The sequence below is a fragment of the Ambystoma mexicanum genome, chromosome 8 (assembly GCF_040938575.1).
Source record: "Ambystoma mexicanum isolate Mex_15411 chromosome 8, UKY_AmexF1_1, whole genome shotgun sequence".
Taxonomy (NCBI): domain Eukaryota; kingdom Metazoa; phylum Chordata; class Amphibia; order Caudata; family Ambystomatidae; genus Ambystoma; species Ambystoma mexicanum.
Genome location: NC_090929.1, coordinates 891,849,628 through 891,871,119, shown reverse-complemented (window position 1 = coordinate 891,871,119; position 21,492 = coordinate 891,849,628). Strand labels below are relative to the sequence as shown.

Genomic DNA, 21,492 nt, shown 5'->3' with positions numbered 1-21,492 from the left:
GCACCCACAGGAGAAGGAATTCACAAACTATTCCTCAGTCCATGACTCGGGGTCACGCATTCATTTTTGGTTGATCACCCTGCAGTTGCTCTCGATGGTCAAGAAATGTGACATTCACCCCCAAACACGTTCGGATCACTCCACGAGCGGTGTTGAAGGACTCCAGTGTGGTTGAAGGGCTGCACAGGGACATCACTGAGTTTCTTAAGCTAAATGAGGGGCCAGTAGCATATCAGTCTACGCCTGTCTCGTGAGGATAGCTCAGCGGCAACATGCTCACCTTGGAAGCAAGCTGACATGAGCAACACAGGTTCAATCCCCGGGTCCGCACTTAGAAACCTCTGGGTATAGCGCGTTATAAATAACCCATCATATCATATCACTCCGGGAGTCATTTAAGGGGTGGACACTGGGATTATTTTATCAGTCTCTAATGGGGCCCTTAGAACTATCAGGAAAGAGCGGAATATAGTAGAGGGTAGACTGAGAAACCTTGAGAACGAGCATGGCAGAACACAAGATGGAGCAGTTTTGGGTCAGATTCTGGGACTGCACTTGTCCTTCCCCATTAGGGCCAGGTGGTATGGTGAGGGAAATAAGGCAGGCAGTCTACTGGCCAGGATGGCTAGGGTGGTGAGCAATCAGAGCCTATCACCAACAGAGTGGGGCCGGAGGGTTCAGTACTTGTGAAGGAAGAAGGTCTCAATGGCACATTCATTTTTACTCAAAATGATATTCAAATTGCGATAGTGTGTCAGAGGCCGATATCACCAGATATCTATCGGACATTACCCTACCTGTATGGCCCGTGGAGGCGGCCATGGGCCTCAAACAGTCTATCACTATTAAGGAGGTGATGGAGACAACAAAGTCGCTAGCATCAGATAAAGCTCCCGGTGTAGACGGGTTGGGGATTGATCTTTACAAAGAATTTCTGCACAACTCTGCTGCCCGAGTGCAAAAGGTTTGGGAGAAGTCCCTAGCATTGGGTGTCCTTCCCCGATCCATGCGCAAAGCCATTATTGCTGTATTATTGAAACCCAACACACCTGTTCAGGATGTGGCTTCATATAGGGCACTGTCCTTGATTAACTCTGATGCAAAAATGTGTGCTAAGATTTTGGATACCCGATCGCTTCCACATATGCCTTTTTTAGTACACCCGGACCAGTCTGGTTTCATCCCTACCAGAATCACTGCCTATAACCTGAGATGAGTATTCGGCATTATGGTGCAGAGAAGCCCATGGGCTAGCGCTGTGGCTGTGTCCCAGGATGCTGAAAGGGCATTTGATTCAGTCTCATGGCTCTACTTGTTCCAGGTTCTGCACTGTTATGGTATTGGTCCCTATTTTCTGCGATGTGTGAAGTTGCTATACTCTGACCCAATGGCCAGGGTTCGTCCTAACCTAACCACGTCAGCCCCATTTCCATTAGGGAGAGGCATCAGGCAAGGATGCCTTCTCTCCCCCTTCTTATTCGAGCTCATGTTTGAGCCACTTGCTGTGTGGGTTCGGGAATGTCATGGGCATAGATGGATCAGGATGGTGGGTCTGCCCCAAATCATCTCACTATACGCAGATGACACATTACTTTATATTCTTGACCCTGAACAAAATCTGGGCCCGATAATGGCAGATATATATGACTTTGCGCTGATCTCTGGATATAAGATTGACAATGCTACATCAGAAATTTTCCCCCTTACACCTGCTACTGGTAAGTGAGTCGGCCTCAGAGGATTTCACTGGGCCCCCTTAACTTCTGGTATTTGGGGAATTTGGTTTCATGGAATCACTGCTCATAATAACGGATAACCGCTAATCATACCTGCATCAATTAACTGCTAAGCTTTCCTTATGGGCGTGACTCCCAATTTCGATGTATGGACGGATCACACTGAAAAAGATGGTGGTTCTACCGACGCTGCTTTACTTTTTTTGTAACATTTTGGTTTGGTCGGAAAGGGTCTTTTTCCCCAAGCTTCAATTGTTGGCAACAGCGTTTGTGTGGAGCGGAGGGGGGTGGTCCCCTTGTGGAACTTCGCAGACATTTCCGCCACATTCGATAGAGAGCTTACGAGGTCCTGTGATCCATTGGGTCAAATGACGGTTGGTGATAAGTTTACAGAGGGATGCTTTGTATCATTTGATGACTTTTCCTGTAGATTGGGAGGTGGCACCCTCCAAATTTTACAATATATCCGGATGCTCACTGCATTTCGCGGAAGGTGGCTGTCCTTTCTCAGAGAGCCAGAATCCCATGAATTCATAGATCGGATTGTGTCAGGAGAGGAGGATGGGTGGCGAGGAGTGTCCACAGAGGAGCACTATGAAGGTTGCTTGGGAGTGGGAATTGGAGATGACATTGGATGATTGCAAATGGATCAGATGGTGCCACCTGATGAAGAGGGTTTCTCTAAATGAAGGCCTTCAGCTGATCCAGTTCAAAATATGAAACCAGCTACATTACACTCCTGCCAGGGTGGCAAGGTTTTCTCCAGCTGCAAGTAGAGCTTGTATGAAATGTGGACCAATGCAAGCGGGCTCTTTCCACATGTATGGGGCTTGCCCTCCGATATTAGCATTCTGGAGTAAGGTGGAGGAAACGACAGGTGAAATACTGGAAATCCTACTGACCCTTGCACCAATTAACTATCTGCTGGGAGACCTGAGCAAAGTGTCTGAGATCACACGTTGCTTTTTTAACATTGGATGTGCAGTGGCAAAATGATGCATACTTAAATACTGGAAGTCGAAGTCTTTCCCTGGCAGAGGGAGATGGTTTCGAGAACTGCTGTATGTTAATGACGTGGAGGAGGGATATGTTGACGTGGAGGAGGGATATGTTATGACTGTATATATATATATTTGTATATATCTTTGCACCTTATCTTGCTCAAATCATTGTATATCTTGTATTTCCATTGTATATTTTGTATATTTCACTGTATCCTTTTTATATTTGCATGCACTGTAACGAAGTTGAAAGTATACCTGTAACCCATTTTCGAAAGGCGCCCAGTTACCTGCGGGTTGAGTGTGCCATACAAATAAATAAACAAACAAACTGTCAATCCTGTAAGCAGACCCAAAGACATCTGGGGACGATTCAGGCTGTATCTGGCACGGACCAATGATGGGGGTACGGTTGCAGGGACTGAAGCTGCTACCCAGGAAGATTTATAACCCCCTATCTGTTGTTACTGATCACCCTGAACGCTATAATATATGCCACAGCCTTGCAGGTTTCCCTGCAGTAATTGTGCCTGGATACCGCCAACGCAAATAGCGTGACTGCAACTCAGTCCGGTGGAATTTGCACCAGATCCCGAGTAGTGGTAAGGCTGTAAATCCCAATTTTTGTAAGATTCCATAGGACTCTATGGGGATTTTTTCGTCGCTATTACCATTGGCAGCAATAGCACCGACAGTAATAGCCCAAAAACAGATGAAAACGGGCAGAAAGTGGAGATTTTTACTCCTGCAAAAAGTAAAAACCTCAATTTTTCCTCACAATTAATGATTGGGCCAGACGTTAAATGCGGCGATAATAATGTAACCGGCCCATTTAACGGCTACCTCCCAACTTGTGATGACGCCCATTGACTGTTACATGGTATGTCTGTTATCTTGAAATCAATGCCCTGAAATGTCCTGATAGAGAATACTGGAGTGCAGTTCTGTAAACCGCTTGTTTCATGGCTGTCCTATAAATAAAGGTTGACAAAAAAAATAAATTAAAAAAAAAGAAATAAGCACCATCCTGCCACCACAAATACATGTTTGCAGGTAATACTTCTAGAATTATCGCAAACAACTGCCTCTGGAAGTCGCAGAGAACTATTATTCAGGGTAAATACATCTTGAAGGGGTTCCTGGGTGCTTTCTACCTGGCTAATTACTTTTATACCCCTCACCTGGCGCCAGTTCTCTGAATCCGTTATCCTATACTCTACGGCACTTGTTTGGGTATCTGAGATAAAAGTACTCCAAGGAGGACTGTCGGATGAAGTGTGGTCAACTGGCATACACCAAATTGTGCCCGAAAGTTGGTCAAAAGTGTTGCTCCTGTCGCAGGTTTCTCCCTATAGAAGATAGAATAAGGATTGCCCCGTGCATTTAAGGCTGCAATCTTGAAAGTTCACCAGATTTGGCATGTGTATGCACGTGGACAAATAATACTTTCCTATTTTTTGCAGATTTACATGGATTTACATTTGGTGAATTTACATGGATAAAATCAAAAGCTACAGAGGAAAATGTTTTCCTATGTAAGGTACCTTGCACCCATATCTATAATGTCCCTCCGAGACATGGATGAATTATTACTCAAAAAGGGTGACCAAGCCTGAATTGGATTGATTGGAGTGCAGAGAGGCACGTTTAGAAAAAGACTGGAAAGCTGTACTGTGATGCCGAAAGTGACCTTTTAAATGTGCACTTCCATTCATTATAAATTGCTTAAGAATGATGTTCAGTCTGTTTTTAAGTGCTCTCAATTCTGTCAGGACAGGGAATGAAAGTGCAGCAGTGATTTACCTAAGATCACACCGTGTGGTCACCAATGGTAACCGGGATTAGAGCCACTGTTTCTTGGTTTTACAGCCAACAACCTAAGGCTCGAACCATGTCCTCTTCCTTTTCTCTCTAAAACTTAAATAAACTATGTTATTGATAAAAAAAATGAAAAAACAGAGTTTCATTTGCATTCAAATGCCAGCACTGTATAATGTGTTCCCTGAGGCCCTTTCTAATTCTTCCAGGCTGTGCACGCTTTAAGTAAAATAGAGAACATGATCTGGCAGGTGAGGAGCTGTTTTTGGGTAGGTTTGGCTATGTTTTCCGGTTTTCTTATTCTCCTGCTTCCTCTTTTTTTGGTTCTTTAAAACATCGAAATAAAATGGATACACCAGAGTTTATAAAAGTAGCTTTTATCTCCTGCAGTGGTAAGTGGCTCATTAGTGGAAATTGTGAAAGCCTTTCACACAAAGAGGTCCTGATCATCAGCGAGCGGCCTGTTTCTATGGCGATACCAACATGTACACACAAATTAAGCAAGATGGTTCTAGAGTTTTGTTTCAGCCTTGATATTTCTTCAAAATAATATTATCTGATTAAAGAAAGGTATATGTCGATAGATTGGACTTGCGGTAATGCAGCTTGTCCCCAATGAGGTCCTATGGACTTGAAGATGGGAAATAACTTGAAATCACGTGGACTTTTTACCACATTGCCATTTGGTATTAACGCCGTAATCACCCCATAGATATAGCTGCCGCAGTCCTATCTCTGTACATATACAGGGTCCGCTGATTACACTTGTCAGTGTTGTTTAATCAATGTTGATTGTTAAAATGTGCAGGCATAGCGCAAACCTAGGGGGTGCTGGGGGTGGTACAATAAAACTACAAGAAACGAAGCTATGAGTACAAGAGATAAGAAAAAGAAACCATAGTGTTAAATAGCAAAATGAAAATGAGTAAAAACAAACGTCTGAAAACATTAAAACCAGAGAAGGGAAGAAATAAGCCAAGTGTATAAGAGCAGAACCAAAGGACATCCATTTTCAGAAATGTTGGAAAGGAGATCCAGTTGAGAGACCACCTGGGGAATGGACTGGTAAAACTGACCAGCAGGAGCAGACAGGACCTGCCTTGAGTGCAGGGTGGTGCAGCCTGGAGACCCTATTGATGAACAACATACTCGCCAATAGCATAGGCTACCCCTGGGAAAGGGCCTTGCAGTGGGAAGCCAATGAAAAGAAAAGGAAAATGGTTGTGATGTGATCAAAAGAAGAGGAGTGACGTGAAAAATGGTCAAGCATGGTGTATTTGCAGGAAAGACCTCGGTTTCAAGAAAGGGCTGGCCCTCATACTGACCAACCTTGCCTAGAACTGGGCTGGGTGGGCTGGGCGCTGGTGTGCGGCAGAGGTAGCTGCGGTGATGTTGATGACATCTATATATATAGCAGCTATTAGAATAACCTCACCTAGACCACTCTGTCCCGTTGGGAAATGGGGTCCCAAAAATGGGTCCATTTTATGAAGTGATTCACAGCACTCCCTTGAGGCGCAAAACCAAAGAGTCTGCAATCTTTGTCCCAACAGATGTTTTAGACTACCACTCCCATGATGCCTCACCATTGCCGATTGATTAAGCCAATTGTCATTTAATTTAATTGACAATTAAGCCAATTGTGATTGGCTAAGAATGATGGGAGTTGCAGTCCCAAACATCTGGAGAGCCAAAGGTTGCAGAACCCTGCGCAAAACCCTCAATTCCCTCATTTTGTCCATGGAATCTCTCGTGCTTCTAAATGTTAATCTTGAAACGTTCTCATCTGCGAAAAGAAAAAATCGAGGGCATATCCCGAAGTATCCCCCTGCTATTTTGAGCTATGGGTCAAAAATAAGTTCGGATGTGCGGGTCCACTAGCTAGAAATCAGCTTGTTTTCTTTCCCTGGCCTGGAAGCAGTCATGCGGCGTTCTTGGTCTGAAATAGCTCCAGAGTTTCCAAGCCAGGGGAAGCAGAGACCACAGTGACTCCATTGTGGACCTGGTCATAAGGAAGGCCATGCATGAAGCAGTGTATTTGTTTGCATTGTTGTCAGTTTCATGAGTGCACACACCTCATTTCCTAAGCAGCTGACTGCAATGTCCTCGTCCTTGCTCTGACCTTGGACTGTCTTCACTCCAGAAGACTTACATTTCCTTTCAGGGTCTATCCGTCAATGTACCAGTGCACCCGGCTGCTTCTGCTTGCACACTGAATAAAGAATTCATGGGATTCATGGAAAATAAGGGCCCCCAGGGACCCTAAGTTTGCTCATCGCTTAAACGATTCTGATATGCAGATCTTATATGTTCTCAAGCTTTATTTATATGTGTGCTTGTTTAAGAGCATGTAGAGCAGGGATCTGCAACCTTTGTCTCTCCAGATGTTTCGGACTGCAACTCCCATCAAGCCTAGCCAGCATAGGCAATGGTGAAGGATCATGGGAGATCTAGTCCAAATCATCTGGAGAACTAAAGGTTGCACACCCCTGATGTAGAGCACACGCAACAATCTAAGTTGAGAAATAATGGACGGACATTAGCTGGGGGAGTGGAGGGATGGAGAAAGTTGGGAAAACAGACAAGTGTTCAAGAGATTTAGTACACAGGAAAAAACAGGCAAAACACTCTAAGCTCTACCCATGCTTGCTTAGGAATCTTCCTCTCCCAAGGTCTGTCATGGACTTCCTTGTATTAGCTAGCACTTTCTCTCCCCAGCACTTCTCCTATCATCTTTCTGCGACTTTACAGTGCTGAATAAGTGTCATTTGGCATTGGACAGGAGTATGGCTTTCCACTGTCCAGCTTGAGTGGTTTGCCTGTTACAATGTAATCTTCTGATGGGGCAGTTTTGTTGGAGCCTTAGGCAGAGCGGGGCCCCCCAAACCCTCTTTAGAGCGCAGGGTTCCTAGCCAAGTATGGATGTGTGGTAAAGGTCTTTTTGAAATCTCTTTAGGGCTTTCTTGAAAGAGTACAGAGTGGGACGTGCAGGCACTTCAATACTGCAAGAAACAATTTGAGAGGCATGATCCCGGCCCGGGAGGATAGCTCAGGGGCAACGTGCTTGTCTTGGAAGCAAGGAAATCCAGAGGAAAAGAGGGTTGAATCCCAGTCCCACGCTTAGAGAGTGGTCTCCAGTAATAAGCACGTTATAAAAGATTAATGAATGAATCCTTGATTCTGCTCCTTCTGCCAGGGTTGGCATTGCTCTGGTAAGCTCCTTCTTTGTATTTAAATAGATATATGTAGGTAGGTACCTGTGTTGATTCCTACGTGCGTACTCATGTATTTATTTCAATGTCTATCTCTCTATATATGTATACCAATCAGGAGACCCAAAATGGCCCTCTGATCTGCAAAGAGGTCAGCAAGATAGAAATATCGCTAGCAGAATTTCAGGCACATTTTGTTCTTAAACAGCACTGAAGGGGTTTCACCAAACTTAGGGGGTCATGAATTAGAGCAGACGTTAGCTTCTCGTGCGGGTTTGCTGCAAATCCGTCCACCGTTTATTACTCCAATGTAGGTGAAAGCAAAAATGGTCTGGGGGAAGTTGCATGCCAAATTCCAAGTTCTGCAACTCAGCATGTGGAGTCAGAACTTTGTAAATATTTCAGAATTGGGTGTATATTTTCTTGAGAAGTTTCATAACTGAGATAACATTGTTAGCACATGAGAAAGTACTCATCCAGTAGGCTGTCGAACTTAACCCTAGCTACGAATCCCTATGTTGGAATCTAGAATGGCAATCTATTCATGCATCTTGCAATTGACTCTTTGAGGACAATTCACGAAAACTGCAGGCCACAGATGTGACGCGCGATCTACTCATCGGATCCTAAGGCCAGCAGGAAGTGCACCCAGGTCCCCTTATGCACAGCGAGGTCTGTGTTTTGTAAAATGGCTGTGCTGCGATTGCAAGCGCCTGGAAGCCTGCCTTCTCCTAGCATATAAAAGGGTCGGGTGTAAGCCCTTGTTGTTGTTATCATTATTATTATTATTATTGTATTTATTGAGCACAGATCTGTTTTCGAGAAGCAACAGAGCACTTTACAGAGATATACACCAATACAGATACATAACGGAGCGCTTTTCAGTGTTAACAACAGATCAGATATAGAGCGAGGGGTAGGATACAGAGGGGACAGAGGAGGGGTCCAGCTGTACCGGGTGGTGGGGAGGAGAGGGGTGGGCGGCCTCTAGTGAGTCAGGTGGCCCCAGGGGCGACGTGCTGTCCTAGGTGTTGAGGAGGAGAGACTCCTTGAAGAGATTGGGTCTTGGGTTATTTTTTTTAATTGTACGAGTGTGGTGGCGAGTCTGATGCCGACAGGGAGGAGGTTCCATAGTCTTGGGGCATAGGCAGAGACTTACACGGCCATTACCTGAAATGCTGTTTTTGCATTTGCAGTTATTTGAGGGACAGAAGTTTAAATACTTGATAAAAATGCGCATGAGTGTTTCTATTCTAGGCTTTGCAGAGGCGGCAGGGGGTCCCCTGTAGGCTTTGTGTTTTTTACTGTACCTGGACTATGAAAGGCCGATTCAGGCACAGGTAAGGTTTTCGTGGGAACCCACCACTGAGCAGATCCTTTCCTGAACCAGGGATGTGCTGGGAATATCTACGGGCATGCCCAGCTATGAATAATTTCGGTTTGGCTGATCTGAATGTGCAAAGCCATTAGCACAAGCAAGAACTATCTTGTGCAACTAAGCTCAAAAGCACAATGCTCCTCCTATGGCTACTTCTGTGAACACTGGACTCTCACAAGAAGGAACAGGCCGTTGTCTGTCTGAATGTTTTTCCATTTACCTCTGGAAAGCACTGCTCAACAAGGGACAACAAATCTGGACATCAAAAGCGTGATCATCCATCACAACATGGGAAATCAATGGTACTGGGCATTAAAACATTCTGGTTAACCAAATATCAGTTTTCTGAGCCCAATAACAAGGTAAAGAGGATGGATAACCAAGCTTTCTGGCCTGTTTTCTCTGTTATCCAGCACCAAAATGTAGTTATCCAGCATGTTCTTAATCAGAACGTTCCCTGCAAAGCTCAGGATAGAAATATTAATGCATGGCATGAGCATTTCTATCAAGTGTTTGCAACAATCCCTATCACTCACACTTATGTTTTTCTTTCCCTGAATGTTGCAAGTTAAGTCTGTACGTGTTTGTCTCCTAGCCTTTTCTCCCTCCTCCCCTTCCCCGCTCTCTTTCCCATGTTTCTTATTCATCCCACAGACCACTGTCTGGCTGCCTCCCTGGACGGGATTACAATTTGCCTCAAGCAAAACATGCAATTCATGGGAATCAACCCACGGTCAGTGTGCACAAACACATTGCGCACATATGACATAAATCATCCCTGCACACGTTATAACACACAAATATCAGATGCATCATGGATCAGCATACATACTCGACACACACATGCACAGAACACACATTCTGACACACACACACACACACACAAATGTGCAGATCACACAAGCATTCTGCACATGACACATACATACACATCACATACATATACACACCATGCACAGTTGCAGATGTTTTGACACAAACATATGCATGTCATTCCTTGTATCGTGTCATGTTGCCACGCTAAAGGAACGGTTGTCTTATACTGCATTTAGTAACCCATCGCCGCTCAGTAGGTTGTTCTGCGACCAAATCTAAGAATCGAGGAGAGTGTAACTCGTGCACGGTCCCAGAGAGCGTTAATAACTCTCAAAGGGCATGTCGGTCTGTGTATCCATTGCTCCATCCCTGTAGTTATCCGGCCTGCTCTCTTCATATCTATCGATGTATCATCTGCCTATCCACCCATATGTCTGTTTATCCCTATATCAATGTATTTATTTAACTAGGTATCCGTCCATCTTGCCAGCTGTCTGGCTCTATAGCTCGAGGCATCTATTTATCCATATATCTATCAAGCACCCATTCACCCATCCATCCATCAACCCATTATCTGTCATCTATATTATTTTTCTATTGATCATCCATCTGCCTATCTGGATAACCATATCTCTATCTACTTATCTCTTTATCGATTGCTATATCCGAATGTCTGTCCATCGATCTTTCTATCTATGCATTTATGTAGCAATTTCTCCATCCATTTAACTATTCATCAATCCAATCTATCTAACTAGCTTTCTGTCCATCTTCCCATCCGTCTGTCAAATGATCCATCCATGTATCCATTCACACACCCATAACCTATCTATCTATCTATCTATCTATCTATCTATCTATCTATCTATCTATCTATCTATCTATCTATCTATCTATCTATCTATCTATTTATCTGGCTGGTCTATCCATCCATCTATCTATCGGCTGTCTGCCTCTATGCTCTATCTATCCATCTGTCTAGCTATCTATCTATCTAATCTTTCCGTTTCTCTATCCAGCTTTATGATATGATATGATATGATATGGTATTTGTAACGCGCCTATACACAAGTGTTTCAAGGCGCGACGAGGCAGGGAGGGAGGGAAACAAGGGGAAGACAGACAAACAATCCTACTAGGCCAGGTGTCATTCAGATCGTGCAAGTGCAGAGGTAAGGGGAAAAGGAGAAAGTGCAGGGGGGGGAGGTGGGGGGGGAAAGTGCAGTACAAGGTAAGTAGCGTAATAAAATAATAAATAATAAATAATAAATAAAAGGGCCAGCTGGTGGCAAGTGCGAGGTAAGTGCAGAGAAAGTGCTGGGAAGGGGGCTGTAGGGATGCAGTGACAGTCCCACAGTGCAGGAGGAGCCAGGGAGGCAGTGCAAGTGGAGAGTGGCTGGGCCCTGGACCGAGGTCACAGAGTGGCCCAGATGCAGGTTTAGTGCAGACTTCAGTGGGGAGTTTAGCAGGTTTAGCAAGGGAGAGGGAGAGAGAAGGCAGAAGCGAAGAGGAAGGTTTTGAGGTGCTTCCGGAACCGGAGATGGTTCTCCTCAAGTTTCAGGGAGGCAGGAAGGCTGTTCCAGAGGGAGGCCCCTGCTGCGGAGAGAGATCTACCCCCAGCTCGTTGCTTCGAGAAGCGGCTGACCATGAGGGAGTTGGAGATGGATGAGCGAAGGGCTCGTGAAGGCAGATATTTAGGAAGAGAGAGTTGAAGGTATTTAGGCCCCAGGCCCCAGAAGGCCTTGTGGACAATGCAGAGGGTTTTGAACTTAATCCTTGCAGCCACTGGGAGCCAGTGAAGAGATTTCAGTCCTGGAGAGATACGGTCCCTGGGCTTGAGGCCAAGGACAAGTCTCGCAGTTCTGTTCTGGATAAGTTGCAGAGGGCGGAGAGTGGAGGCAGGCAGATTAAGATAGAGGCTGTTACAGTAGTCCAGCCTTGAGAGAACCAGGGCTCGGGAGACAGTGAGCTTCTGGGGGAAGGAGAGGAAGGGAAGAATACCTCTGAGGAGGTGCAGCTGGTAGTGTGACTTCTTAGAGACGTCAGATATATGAGGAGAGAAGGAGAGTGTGGAGTCGAAGATGACCCCGAGGTTTTTAGCTTTGCAGGTAGGGGCAGGAAGGGGGCCAAGGGAGGCCGGCCAGAGAGCTGCAGGAAAGGAGGGAGTGGGTGTGCCGATGAGTAGAATCTCAGTCTTACTGGCGTTAAGGCAGAGGTCATTGGCGGCACACCATTCCTGGATAGCAGACAGACAGTCGGAGATGAGGGAAGGAGAGGAGGAGGCCGAGGGTAGCCTGAAAATGAGCTGGGTATCGTCCGCATAGCACTGAAAGTGGGGGCAGAGAGCGGCGATGCGGTGGGCAAGGAGTGCCAGATACTGGTTGAAAAGCCAGGGAGAGAGGTTGGATCCCTGGGGGACACCACAGGTGGAGTAAAAGATGTCAGAGAGGAAGGAGCCCATTTGGACCTGGGAGGGTCGACCGGAAAGGAAAGAGGTCAGCCATGCCAGAGCCTGACCAGTGATACCCAGGTTATCACGGAGACGGTTGAGCAGGATGGCATGGTTGACAGTGTCAAAGGCAGAGGAGAGATCGAGCAGAATGAGAACACAGGGAGTGTTGGAATCGAGGTTCAGGAGCAGGTCCTCACGGATGTTCAGGAGAGCAGTTTCCGTGCTTCTGGCCGCTCTGAAGCCGGATTGATGGTCATGAAGATTACCAACATATTCAGCATGGAGGTTAAGCTGGGAGATGGCCAGTTTCTCCAGGAGCTTGCCCAGGAAGGGAGTAATGGAGATTGGGCGATAGTTGGCCGGGCAGGAGGGGTCGGAAGAGGGTTTCTTGAGGAGGGGGTGCACAAGGGAGTGCTTGAGGGGGGATGGGAAGACTCCAGAGGCGAAAGAGTGGTTGCAAAAGTCAGCTAGGGCAGGAGCCAGGGAGTCGATGTGGTCCTTGATGGTTTTGGAGGAACAGGGGTGAACCTGTTTAGACGAGGCTTTCATAGATCGGACTTGTCTGGAAACCTCATCAGCAGAAAAAGGTGGAAAAGCAGAGAAGGAGGGCGGAGGGGTGGCTGCAAGAGAGCAAGAGGAAGAGCCGGGAAGAGAGGGAGGGAGGAGAGAGGAGGAGAGCGAGGACAGGATGTCCTGAGTTTTTGAGATGAAGTGCGAGGCCAGTGCAGTGCAGAGGGCCTGGGAGGGGACAGGAGAGGTAGAGACTGCAGCAGGGTTGGCCAGCTCCTTGCAGATTTTAAAGAGTTCGGCCGAGTTGTTTGATGCCTCAGAGATGCGGGCTTGGATAAGGGCTCTCTTCTTGGTGAGAACGGAGAGCCGGTATTGCCTTTGGAGCAGGCGGCAGGCCAGTTTGTCAGAGGATGAGCATGAAGCACGCCATTTCCTCTCTGCCACCCTGCACTTGCGTTTTAGGGAGACGAGATCCGAGTCATACCAGGAGTTACATTTGGCTTTGGGCTTCAGGCGGATTCTCATGACGGGGGCAAGGATATCGAGAGTATCAGATATAGAGGAATAGAGCATGGAGAGGGCTGTGTCAGGGTGGGAGTCAGCCAAAGGGGGAGAAGGGGGCGAGAAGGTAGCAGCGAAAGCCTCAACTGACACGCGCTTCATGGGTCGGATGACCGAGAAGGTGGGTGGCAGTGAAGAGGGTGGCTTTGCCTGTGGGGTAGGGAGGGAGAGGTGGGAGGATAGGAGAAAGTGATCGCTCCAAGAGAGAGGAGTGGAGAGAGGGAGGGAGAGGGGAAGGTCAGAAGAGATCAGAGCATCAAGAGTGTGCTCTGCAGAGTGAGTAGGCCCAGACGGGAGAATAGAGAGTGAGAGAGAGTTGCAGAGTTCGCGGAAGAGACCAGTGGGGGGACAGGAGGCATCGAGGTGGATGTTGAAGTCACCGAGAAAGAGGAGTTGGGTGGTTGAGGACAGGAGTGAGGAGGAGAGGTCAGCCCACTCAGAGAGGAAGGAGGAAATTTGACCAGGTGGCCGATAGATAGTAGCCACGGTAAGGGAATGGCTAGGAGAGAGAGAAAGTCGGCAGACAAGACATTCAAAAGAGGAGTAGGTCTGCGTAGGAGTGACAGTGGCATGAATCCACTCAGGGAAGATAAGGGCAACACCACCCCCTGAACGGTTGGGCCTGGGCACGGAGAGGATCTTGTAGCCGTCAGGTAGGAGTGTGTCGAAGCTGGTGGCAGAGCTGGCAGTGAACCAAGTCTCAGTGAGACCGAGGACGTCGAGGTCCAGTTCCTCAAGAAGGCGACAGATATCAGAGGAGTGCTTGATGGCAGAGCGAGAGTTTAGAGTGGCAATGTGGAGAAGGTTGCCACCCTTGAAAAACTTCCGGGGAGGGGTACAGATCAGAGGTACGCCCTGCGGAGGTGTTAGAGAAGGAGTTGAAGAGGGAGCAAGAGAAGGGGCAGGGAGGGAGGGGAGAGGCAAGGTAGCCGAGGACAGAGGAGGGGGGACAGCGGGAGCGGAGAGGAAGTTGATGAGGCAAGGGAAGCGTCTATCAAAGAGGTGAAGGTTGGCCTGAGGGCCTTGGACCAAGACGGTCCCGTTAACATAGACATTAATGATGGCTTTGGAGGAGTGGAAAGGGGCCAAGAGGACATCCCAACGGGTGCCACCATTAATGGGAGAGGTGGAGAAGGGAGAGAGCACAGTGACCATGTGAAGGGTCCATAGGTCAGGTGAAGGCACGAAAAAGAGAATGTCAGTGAGAGTTTCCTTGGAGCAGGCGCTCGTGTAGGTGTCAGCGATAGGGAGGCCTGGGTTGGAGACCAGGATGTCCTTTTTAAACTTTTTCCTACCGGATTTAGTGAGGAGAGCAGGATAGTCAATGGAGAAGCAGTTAGAGTAGATAGGCGAGATAGAGAGCACCATGGAGTAGGAGGGGAGGCGGACGACACGGGTATGCAGACAAGAAGAGAGTGGAGGGCACTAGTTTACCACAATGCAGAGCAAACAGTAATGCGTAGTAGGTCAGGGCCACCTAAGTATGAGAATCCTGCGAGGGGAGAAAAGCACCCTAGTTTAACACAATGCAGAGCAAACAGTAATGCGTAATAGGTCAGGGCCACCTAAGTATGAGAATCCTGCGAGGGGAGAAAAGCACCCTAGTTTAACACAATGCAGAGCAAACAGTAATGCGTAATAGGTCAGGGCCACCTAAGTATGAGAATCCTGCGAGGGGAGAAAAGCACCCTAGTTTAACACAATGCAGAGCAAACAGTAATGCGTAATAGGTCAGGGCCACCTAAGTTTGAGAATCCTGCGAGGGGAGAAAAGCACCCTAGTTTAACACAATGCAGAGCAAACAGTAATGCGTAATAGGTCAGGGCCACCTAAGTTTGAGAATCCTGCGAGGGGAGAAAAAGCACCCTAGTTTAACACAATGCAGAGCAAACAGTAATGCGTAATAGGTCAGGGCCACCTAAGTTTGAGAATCCTGCGAGGGGAGAAAAGCACCCTAGTTTAACACAATGCAGAGCAAACAGTAATGCGTAATAGGTCAGGGCCACCTAAGTATGAGAATCCTGCGAGGGAAGAAAAGCACCCTAGTTTAACACAATGTAGAGCAAACAGTAATGCGTAATAGGTCAGGGCCACCTAAGTTTGAGAATCCTGCGAGGGGAGAAAAGCACCCTAGTTAACCAATAAATTGGAATAGGGGGGGCGAGGCATCATGCGGATGAGGTGAGCAAGGTGAGGAGGGGTGGGCCGGAGAGCGGAGAACAGGTGGAACAGGCGCCTGGCGTCCCCTGCGGACACCTGCAGACACACAGGGAGCCGCAGTCGTAGGAGCCGCCCTTTGCCTAAAGGGGCCCTTGGCCGAGGGGGCTGCCGGGCAGGGGGGCTGCCCAGAGGGAGTGGGATATAAGCAGGGGGAGAGGAAGGGGAGGGGGGTGTGGGCAGGAAGGGAGGCGGGAATGGAGAGGGGAAGGAGGACCAGGAAGTGAGGGGGAGGGAGGGGGCAGGGGGCAGCACACAGACGCGCACAGAGCGCTAGCAGCACAAACAACAAAACGTTACAAAAAATAACAGGAGGCTTAACTGGAGCCCAATGGGGCTCGGGAGGCAGCCTCAGCAACAAGCCACACGGGGCTACGGCGACCGCTCCAACCCGCTCCGGCTCAACAAGGAAGCGAGCGTGGTGAGCGGTCGAGCCGTAGTCCCGGAGCGGCTGCGAGGACAGCCAATCAGAGGGGGGGGTGGGCGGGAAGGGAGGCGGGAATGGAGAGGGGAAGGAGGACCAGGAAGTGAGGGGGAGGGAGGGGGCAGGGGGCAGCACACAGACGCGCACGGAGCGCTTTCTATGTATGTATCATCCATCAGTCCGCATATCCATGTATCTCTATATCTATCCACATATCCTTGTACTTAGCGACCTGTCCATCTGTCCATCTATCAATCTATGTATCTGCCAATCTCTCTCTAAGTATCTATCCATCTATCCAGCAAGCCAGCTCTTTACCCATAAATCCCGTATATCCATAATCCCTCAAATCTCTTGCTTTCTATCAGCTCTGGGTGGATAGCTCATGAGTAAAGCACATGCCTCAGACTTGGGACGGACCTGCACTCTGCAAGTTCAAATCTCAGAACAGGTTCAATTCATCCCTTCAGCCTTCTACAGTCGATCAAAGGAGCACCATTAAACTGGTTAACTATAGCATACATTATTCCAGCACTTAGAAGCGGGAGCAATCTGGCATGAAGCACTACTTAAAAACACCATTTATTATTATCAGTCTGTCATTCGAGTGCTCCATCCATATATCAATCAATCGGTCCACCAACCCACCCATCTATGAATGCATCTGTCTCTGTATGAAGGTCTATTTGCTTGACATTGCCTGTTATCAATACATGTATGTATATGTTGCTTAATGATTGATCTCTATCTTCTTATATATTAATCTATGCAAGTCATTTTATTAATCTATTTGTTCATATATATTTTCATGTGTATATGTCTAGGTATCAGTCTATGAAATAGGCGTCACCTCTTTGTCTATACATCTACTTACAGGGCTATTGCTATGTTTGACAATTGTACTATGGGGCATTTTTCCCTGTCCCTTTAAAATAATGTATTAAATTAAACAATAAATCTTCATAAGCACCTTAAGGAAATCGCTCCTTGTATTACACGTTGAGAAATGCATGCCACCGATTGATCATCAAATCTCCTTTCTAGTGACCTGCTCATAATGTGAGTACCATTTCACGCACTGAGTGGATCAGGGGAGCACTGGGGCGAGGCTACTGACACATCAAGCCTGCTCTACACTTCAAAGTGTGCGACTCAATAGAGTAACACATGCGCCGTCCACTTCAACATAAAAAGCGACCTCTTTCTCTGTCTATCGATCCATTTATATATCCATCTATCCCCTGTAGGCTTGCCTTTTCTGTCTATTTAACGACAGATCGTTCAACTGATCTAGCGATCTATCTTCGGTATGCATTCCTCTATCTGTCTAGCCTTTTATGTGGCTAGCCACCTTCTGTATGCTTGATCTATCTTTCTTTCCATTTATCTAGTGATCTATCTTCTGCATGCTTGCCTTTTTGTATCTGTTTTTCCATGTATCTGCCTATCAGTCTTCTGTATGCTTGCCCTAACTATGTAACATCTTTCTGTCTGTCTGTCCATTTCAACCAATCGCGCTCTGCATCTCACTCTGCTAGTTTGTCTGGTTTGCGTCTCTCTTCCCATTATCTACCTACCAACATAGATACGTGCCTATTGACCTATCCTTCTACCTATGAACCAAATGGCCTATGTATGTATCTGCTGATCTATATCTACCTACCTATCTATCTATCTATCTATCTATCTATCTATCTATCTATCTATCTATCTATCTATCTCTCAGCCTTATCTGTCCATCGTCTACCCACATCTATCTATCCAGAAATCTATCTTATGTCTGCTTTGTGTCTAGCTAATCTGCCTGTCCTATCTACCTACCTGCCTATCTCTCTATGAATCCAGCTTTCTAGATATATATATATATATATATATATATATATATATATATATATATATATTATTCTGCCTGCCCTATGTATCTTTCTATCTAGCTAGCTATCTAATCTGCCTGTCCTATCTACCTACCTACCTCTCTATGAACCTAGATTTCTAACTATATATCTAATCTTCTGCTTGCCCTATGTATCTTTCTTTCTATCTAGCTAGCTATCTAATCTGTCTGTCCTATTTATCTACCTATCTCTCTATGAATCGAGTCTTCTGCCTGCCCTAGTTATCTTTCTATCTAGCTAGCTCGTCATCTAATATGTATGTCCTATACCTACATATCTACCTATGAATCTAGCTTTCTGGATATGTATCTAATCTTGTGCCTGCCCTATTTGTCTTTCTATCTAGCTAGCTACCTATCTAGTCTGCTTGTCATATCAACCTACCTACCTATCCCTCTATGAATCTAGCTTTCTATATATCTAATATTCTGCATGTCCTATTTAGCTAGCTAGCTATCTAATCTGTCTGTCCTATCTATCTACCTATGAATCTATCTTTCTAGATATATGTCTAATCTTCTGCCTTTCCTAGTTACCTTGTTAGCTAGCTAGCTTTTTCATCTGCCTGTCCTATCTATCTATCTATCTATCTATCTATCTAGCTTTCTAGATATATATCTAATCTTCTGCCGACCCTATTTATCTTCCCATTTACCTAGCTAGCAATCTGCCTGTCCTATCTATCGATCTAACTACCCATGAATCTATCTTTCTAGATATACATCCAATATTCTGCCTGCCCTATTTATCTTTCTATCTAGCGAGCTATCTAATCTATCTGTCCCATCTATCTACCTGCCTCTCTTCTCTGAATCTTGCTTTCTGGATATATATCTATATATCTTCTAGAAAGCTAGCTATCTAAACTGCCTGTCCTTTCTATCTACCCATGAATGTCGCTTCTTAGGCAGATATCTAATCTGCCTGCCCTATCTATTCAGTGATCCATCTATCGATCTCCTCCACTGCTCATCTGCCCACCTAACGCTCTATAGACCCTTAGCCAGCTCTCGCGTCCACTTATCGCCGACCCTCTGGATTATGAATATAGCGGTCCTGGTTCCATCCTTCTCATCACAGGAGCCCTCGAACCTAACTGCTTCCATCGCACCCTCCGCTGAGTTATGAGTTTGTAAATGAGACCATGTGTACCCTACAGGAGTAACACACGCCGAGCTCATCCGCGCACGCAAATAGTAAACACAACAATGTAAAACTCCGCGCAAGTTCCACCAAAGTCCTGCTTTTGCTAACGTGGCAGTGTGAGGAGTCAGGGTGCACCCAGTGACCCTTGGCCAATAGACCAGGTGCCTACCCCTGCAGCTTGAACCCGGCCACCTGCCCATCGCGCACTTACCGTCGGGGTGGCATCAGGTAGCTCCACCAGCTTGTAGGCATTCACCTGCGAGTCGTTCCAGGCGGTCAACGTTTCGATAATCCTGGTGCAGTTGACGTCGTGCGGCGGGCACGAGATGCCTCTTCGCACAGAGCGGTGACTCATGATTGAGGTAAAAATAAGAAACTATGTAAAGAAAGTGGAATCGATCCAAGCAGAAGCAACGGGAGTCATGAACATGCGGCTCAGTGCTGTGGCGGCAGCATCCCTCCAGCTGTTCTCCCTCAGCACAGCTGTGCCTGCGCCTCTTAGCCCCTAGTAACGCGCAGCGAGGCTGCTTCTATGCACGGCTCGCGCAATCCCCTTAAATATCCCAGCTCGAGGGCTTTGCACATGCTCAGTGTGAGCCCCGACCACGGCCCGGACTTCGCTTTAATCAGTTTACAGAACTGATGGACCCGCGAAAAGAGCGCGCGCTTGATCTCTGGTCATGGAAAAGCGGTGTCGCGCCGCGCGGCGCTAATAGGCGGAGCGCAGGTGCGCCCGGGAGGATGCTGACACCGCTCCGACCGGGCATTAGTCCCTGTTAATTCCGCACGCAGTCTCCGTGAATTAGCGTGTCATGACCCCCCCCACTTAAGAACGCATAACACTACAGCGATTCATTTATTCGCCCCGGGCCGTCACTCAGGCTGTAAACTCTCCTCTCACGCATTCTCTGTGCAGGTTCTGTGCTTTTAATGGTCAAGGAAGGGAGCGCGTCTAGACACATAGCATCTATTTTATGTGTGCCAGAAACAACATATTCATAGCAGATGTGCACCGCCAGGTCCAACTGGTGTGTCTGCTCCCCTGGTGCTTCTACTCTTCCTCCACCCGGCAGCTATTTGCTCATGGCAATGCTGATGCACTGGGAAGGGGCGAGCCACAGGGCGCTACACCCACAATGTTATGAGGGGCCATTTGGCGCACTAGTTTCCCCAATGTCAGTCTCAGATGCTGCTCTAGTAAGATGAACTGCCGTGTGTTGACATTTGGCCTGATTCATAGAAAAAGTGAAAGTTCCCACAAAGTAATTAGCGCCTAAAACAACTTTGTGCCTACCTGCGAGCAAACGTTTTCTTTGCTCATTCCACGGATTCATAGATTTCAAGGAGCACAGTAACCCGAAAATTGAATTGCGCTTGGAATGCCCACACCACGCCCCCATGCAAAGAAAAGTCAAATAACCTTTGCCCCACCATCCAGCACCTCAGCGAAACTGTGTGCCACCCCCCACAACTCAAAGCAGCACCCCAGCAAAACTGCGTGCCGTCCCCCTGCAGCAATAAGCAGCACCCTGGCAAAACTACCTGCAGGCCCCAAGCAACTCAAGGAAGCACTCCAGTGAAAATACAGACTGCCCCCTACTTTCAAGGCACCAAAACGGTTGGGCCTACACCCCTAAATCACAGCAGCCCCCTCAAGTCCTGACAATACCCCCAATTCCTCCTGACCTCCGCTCACTACCCCAGGCATTCTTCAGCCAGTACCCTCTTCCCCTCACCCCCTGACCTCCGCACACTACCCCAGGCAGTCTGCAGCCAGTTCACCCCCTCCCCTCACCCCCTGACCTCTGCCACAACCCCCACACAATACCCAGCTAGTACACCCTCCTCCACTCACCCCCCTGACCTCTGCTCACTACCCCAGGCAGTCCCCAGCCAGTAAACCCCCATCCCCTCACTCCCTTGACCTCTGCTCATAACCCCAGGCAGTTAGCAGCCAGGACACCCACCCCCTCATCCACCTGAATTCCTCCATAATCCCTAGGCAGTCCCCAGCCAGTAAACCCCCATCCCCTCACTCCCCTGACCTCCGCTCACTACCGCAGGCATACCTCAGCCAGTACACCCCCTCCCTTCACCCCCTGACCTCCGCTCACTACCCCAGGCCGTCCCCAGACAGTACATCCCCTCCTCTCACCCCCTGACCTCAGATCACTACCCCATGCAGTCCCCAGCCAGTATACCCCCTCCCTTCACCCCCTGACCTCTGCTCGTAACCCCAGGCAGTCCCCAGCCAGTACACCCCCTTACCCACACACCCTGACCTCCACTCACTACCCCAGGCAGGCCCTCCTAGATTCCACCCGTT

The 21,492-nt window shown here is 47.5% G+C and overlaps 1 protein-coding gene across 3 annotated transcripts in view; it reads right to left on the bottom strand.

Annotated features, from left to right (window-relative positions):
* Positions 1-19,763, bottom strand: part of OPN4 (opsin 4) — an 803,364-nt gene extending 783,601 nt beyond the window's left edge. The window contains exon 1 of one of the 3 annotated variants that reach the window (XM_069610768.1): positions 19,378-19,763. In XM_069610768.1, coding sequence (XP_069466869.1) covers positions 19,378-19,521 — 144 coding nt within the window. In that variant the 5' untranslated portion in view covers positions 19,522-19,763. The remainder of the gene's footprint in view (positions 1-19,377) is intronic. The other 2 variants (XM_069610769.1, XM_069610767.1) reach the window with 2 other exon arrangements.
* Positions 19,764-21,492: the final 1,729 nt, after the last annotated feature.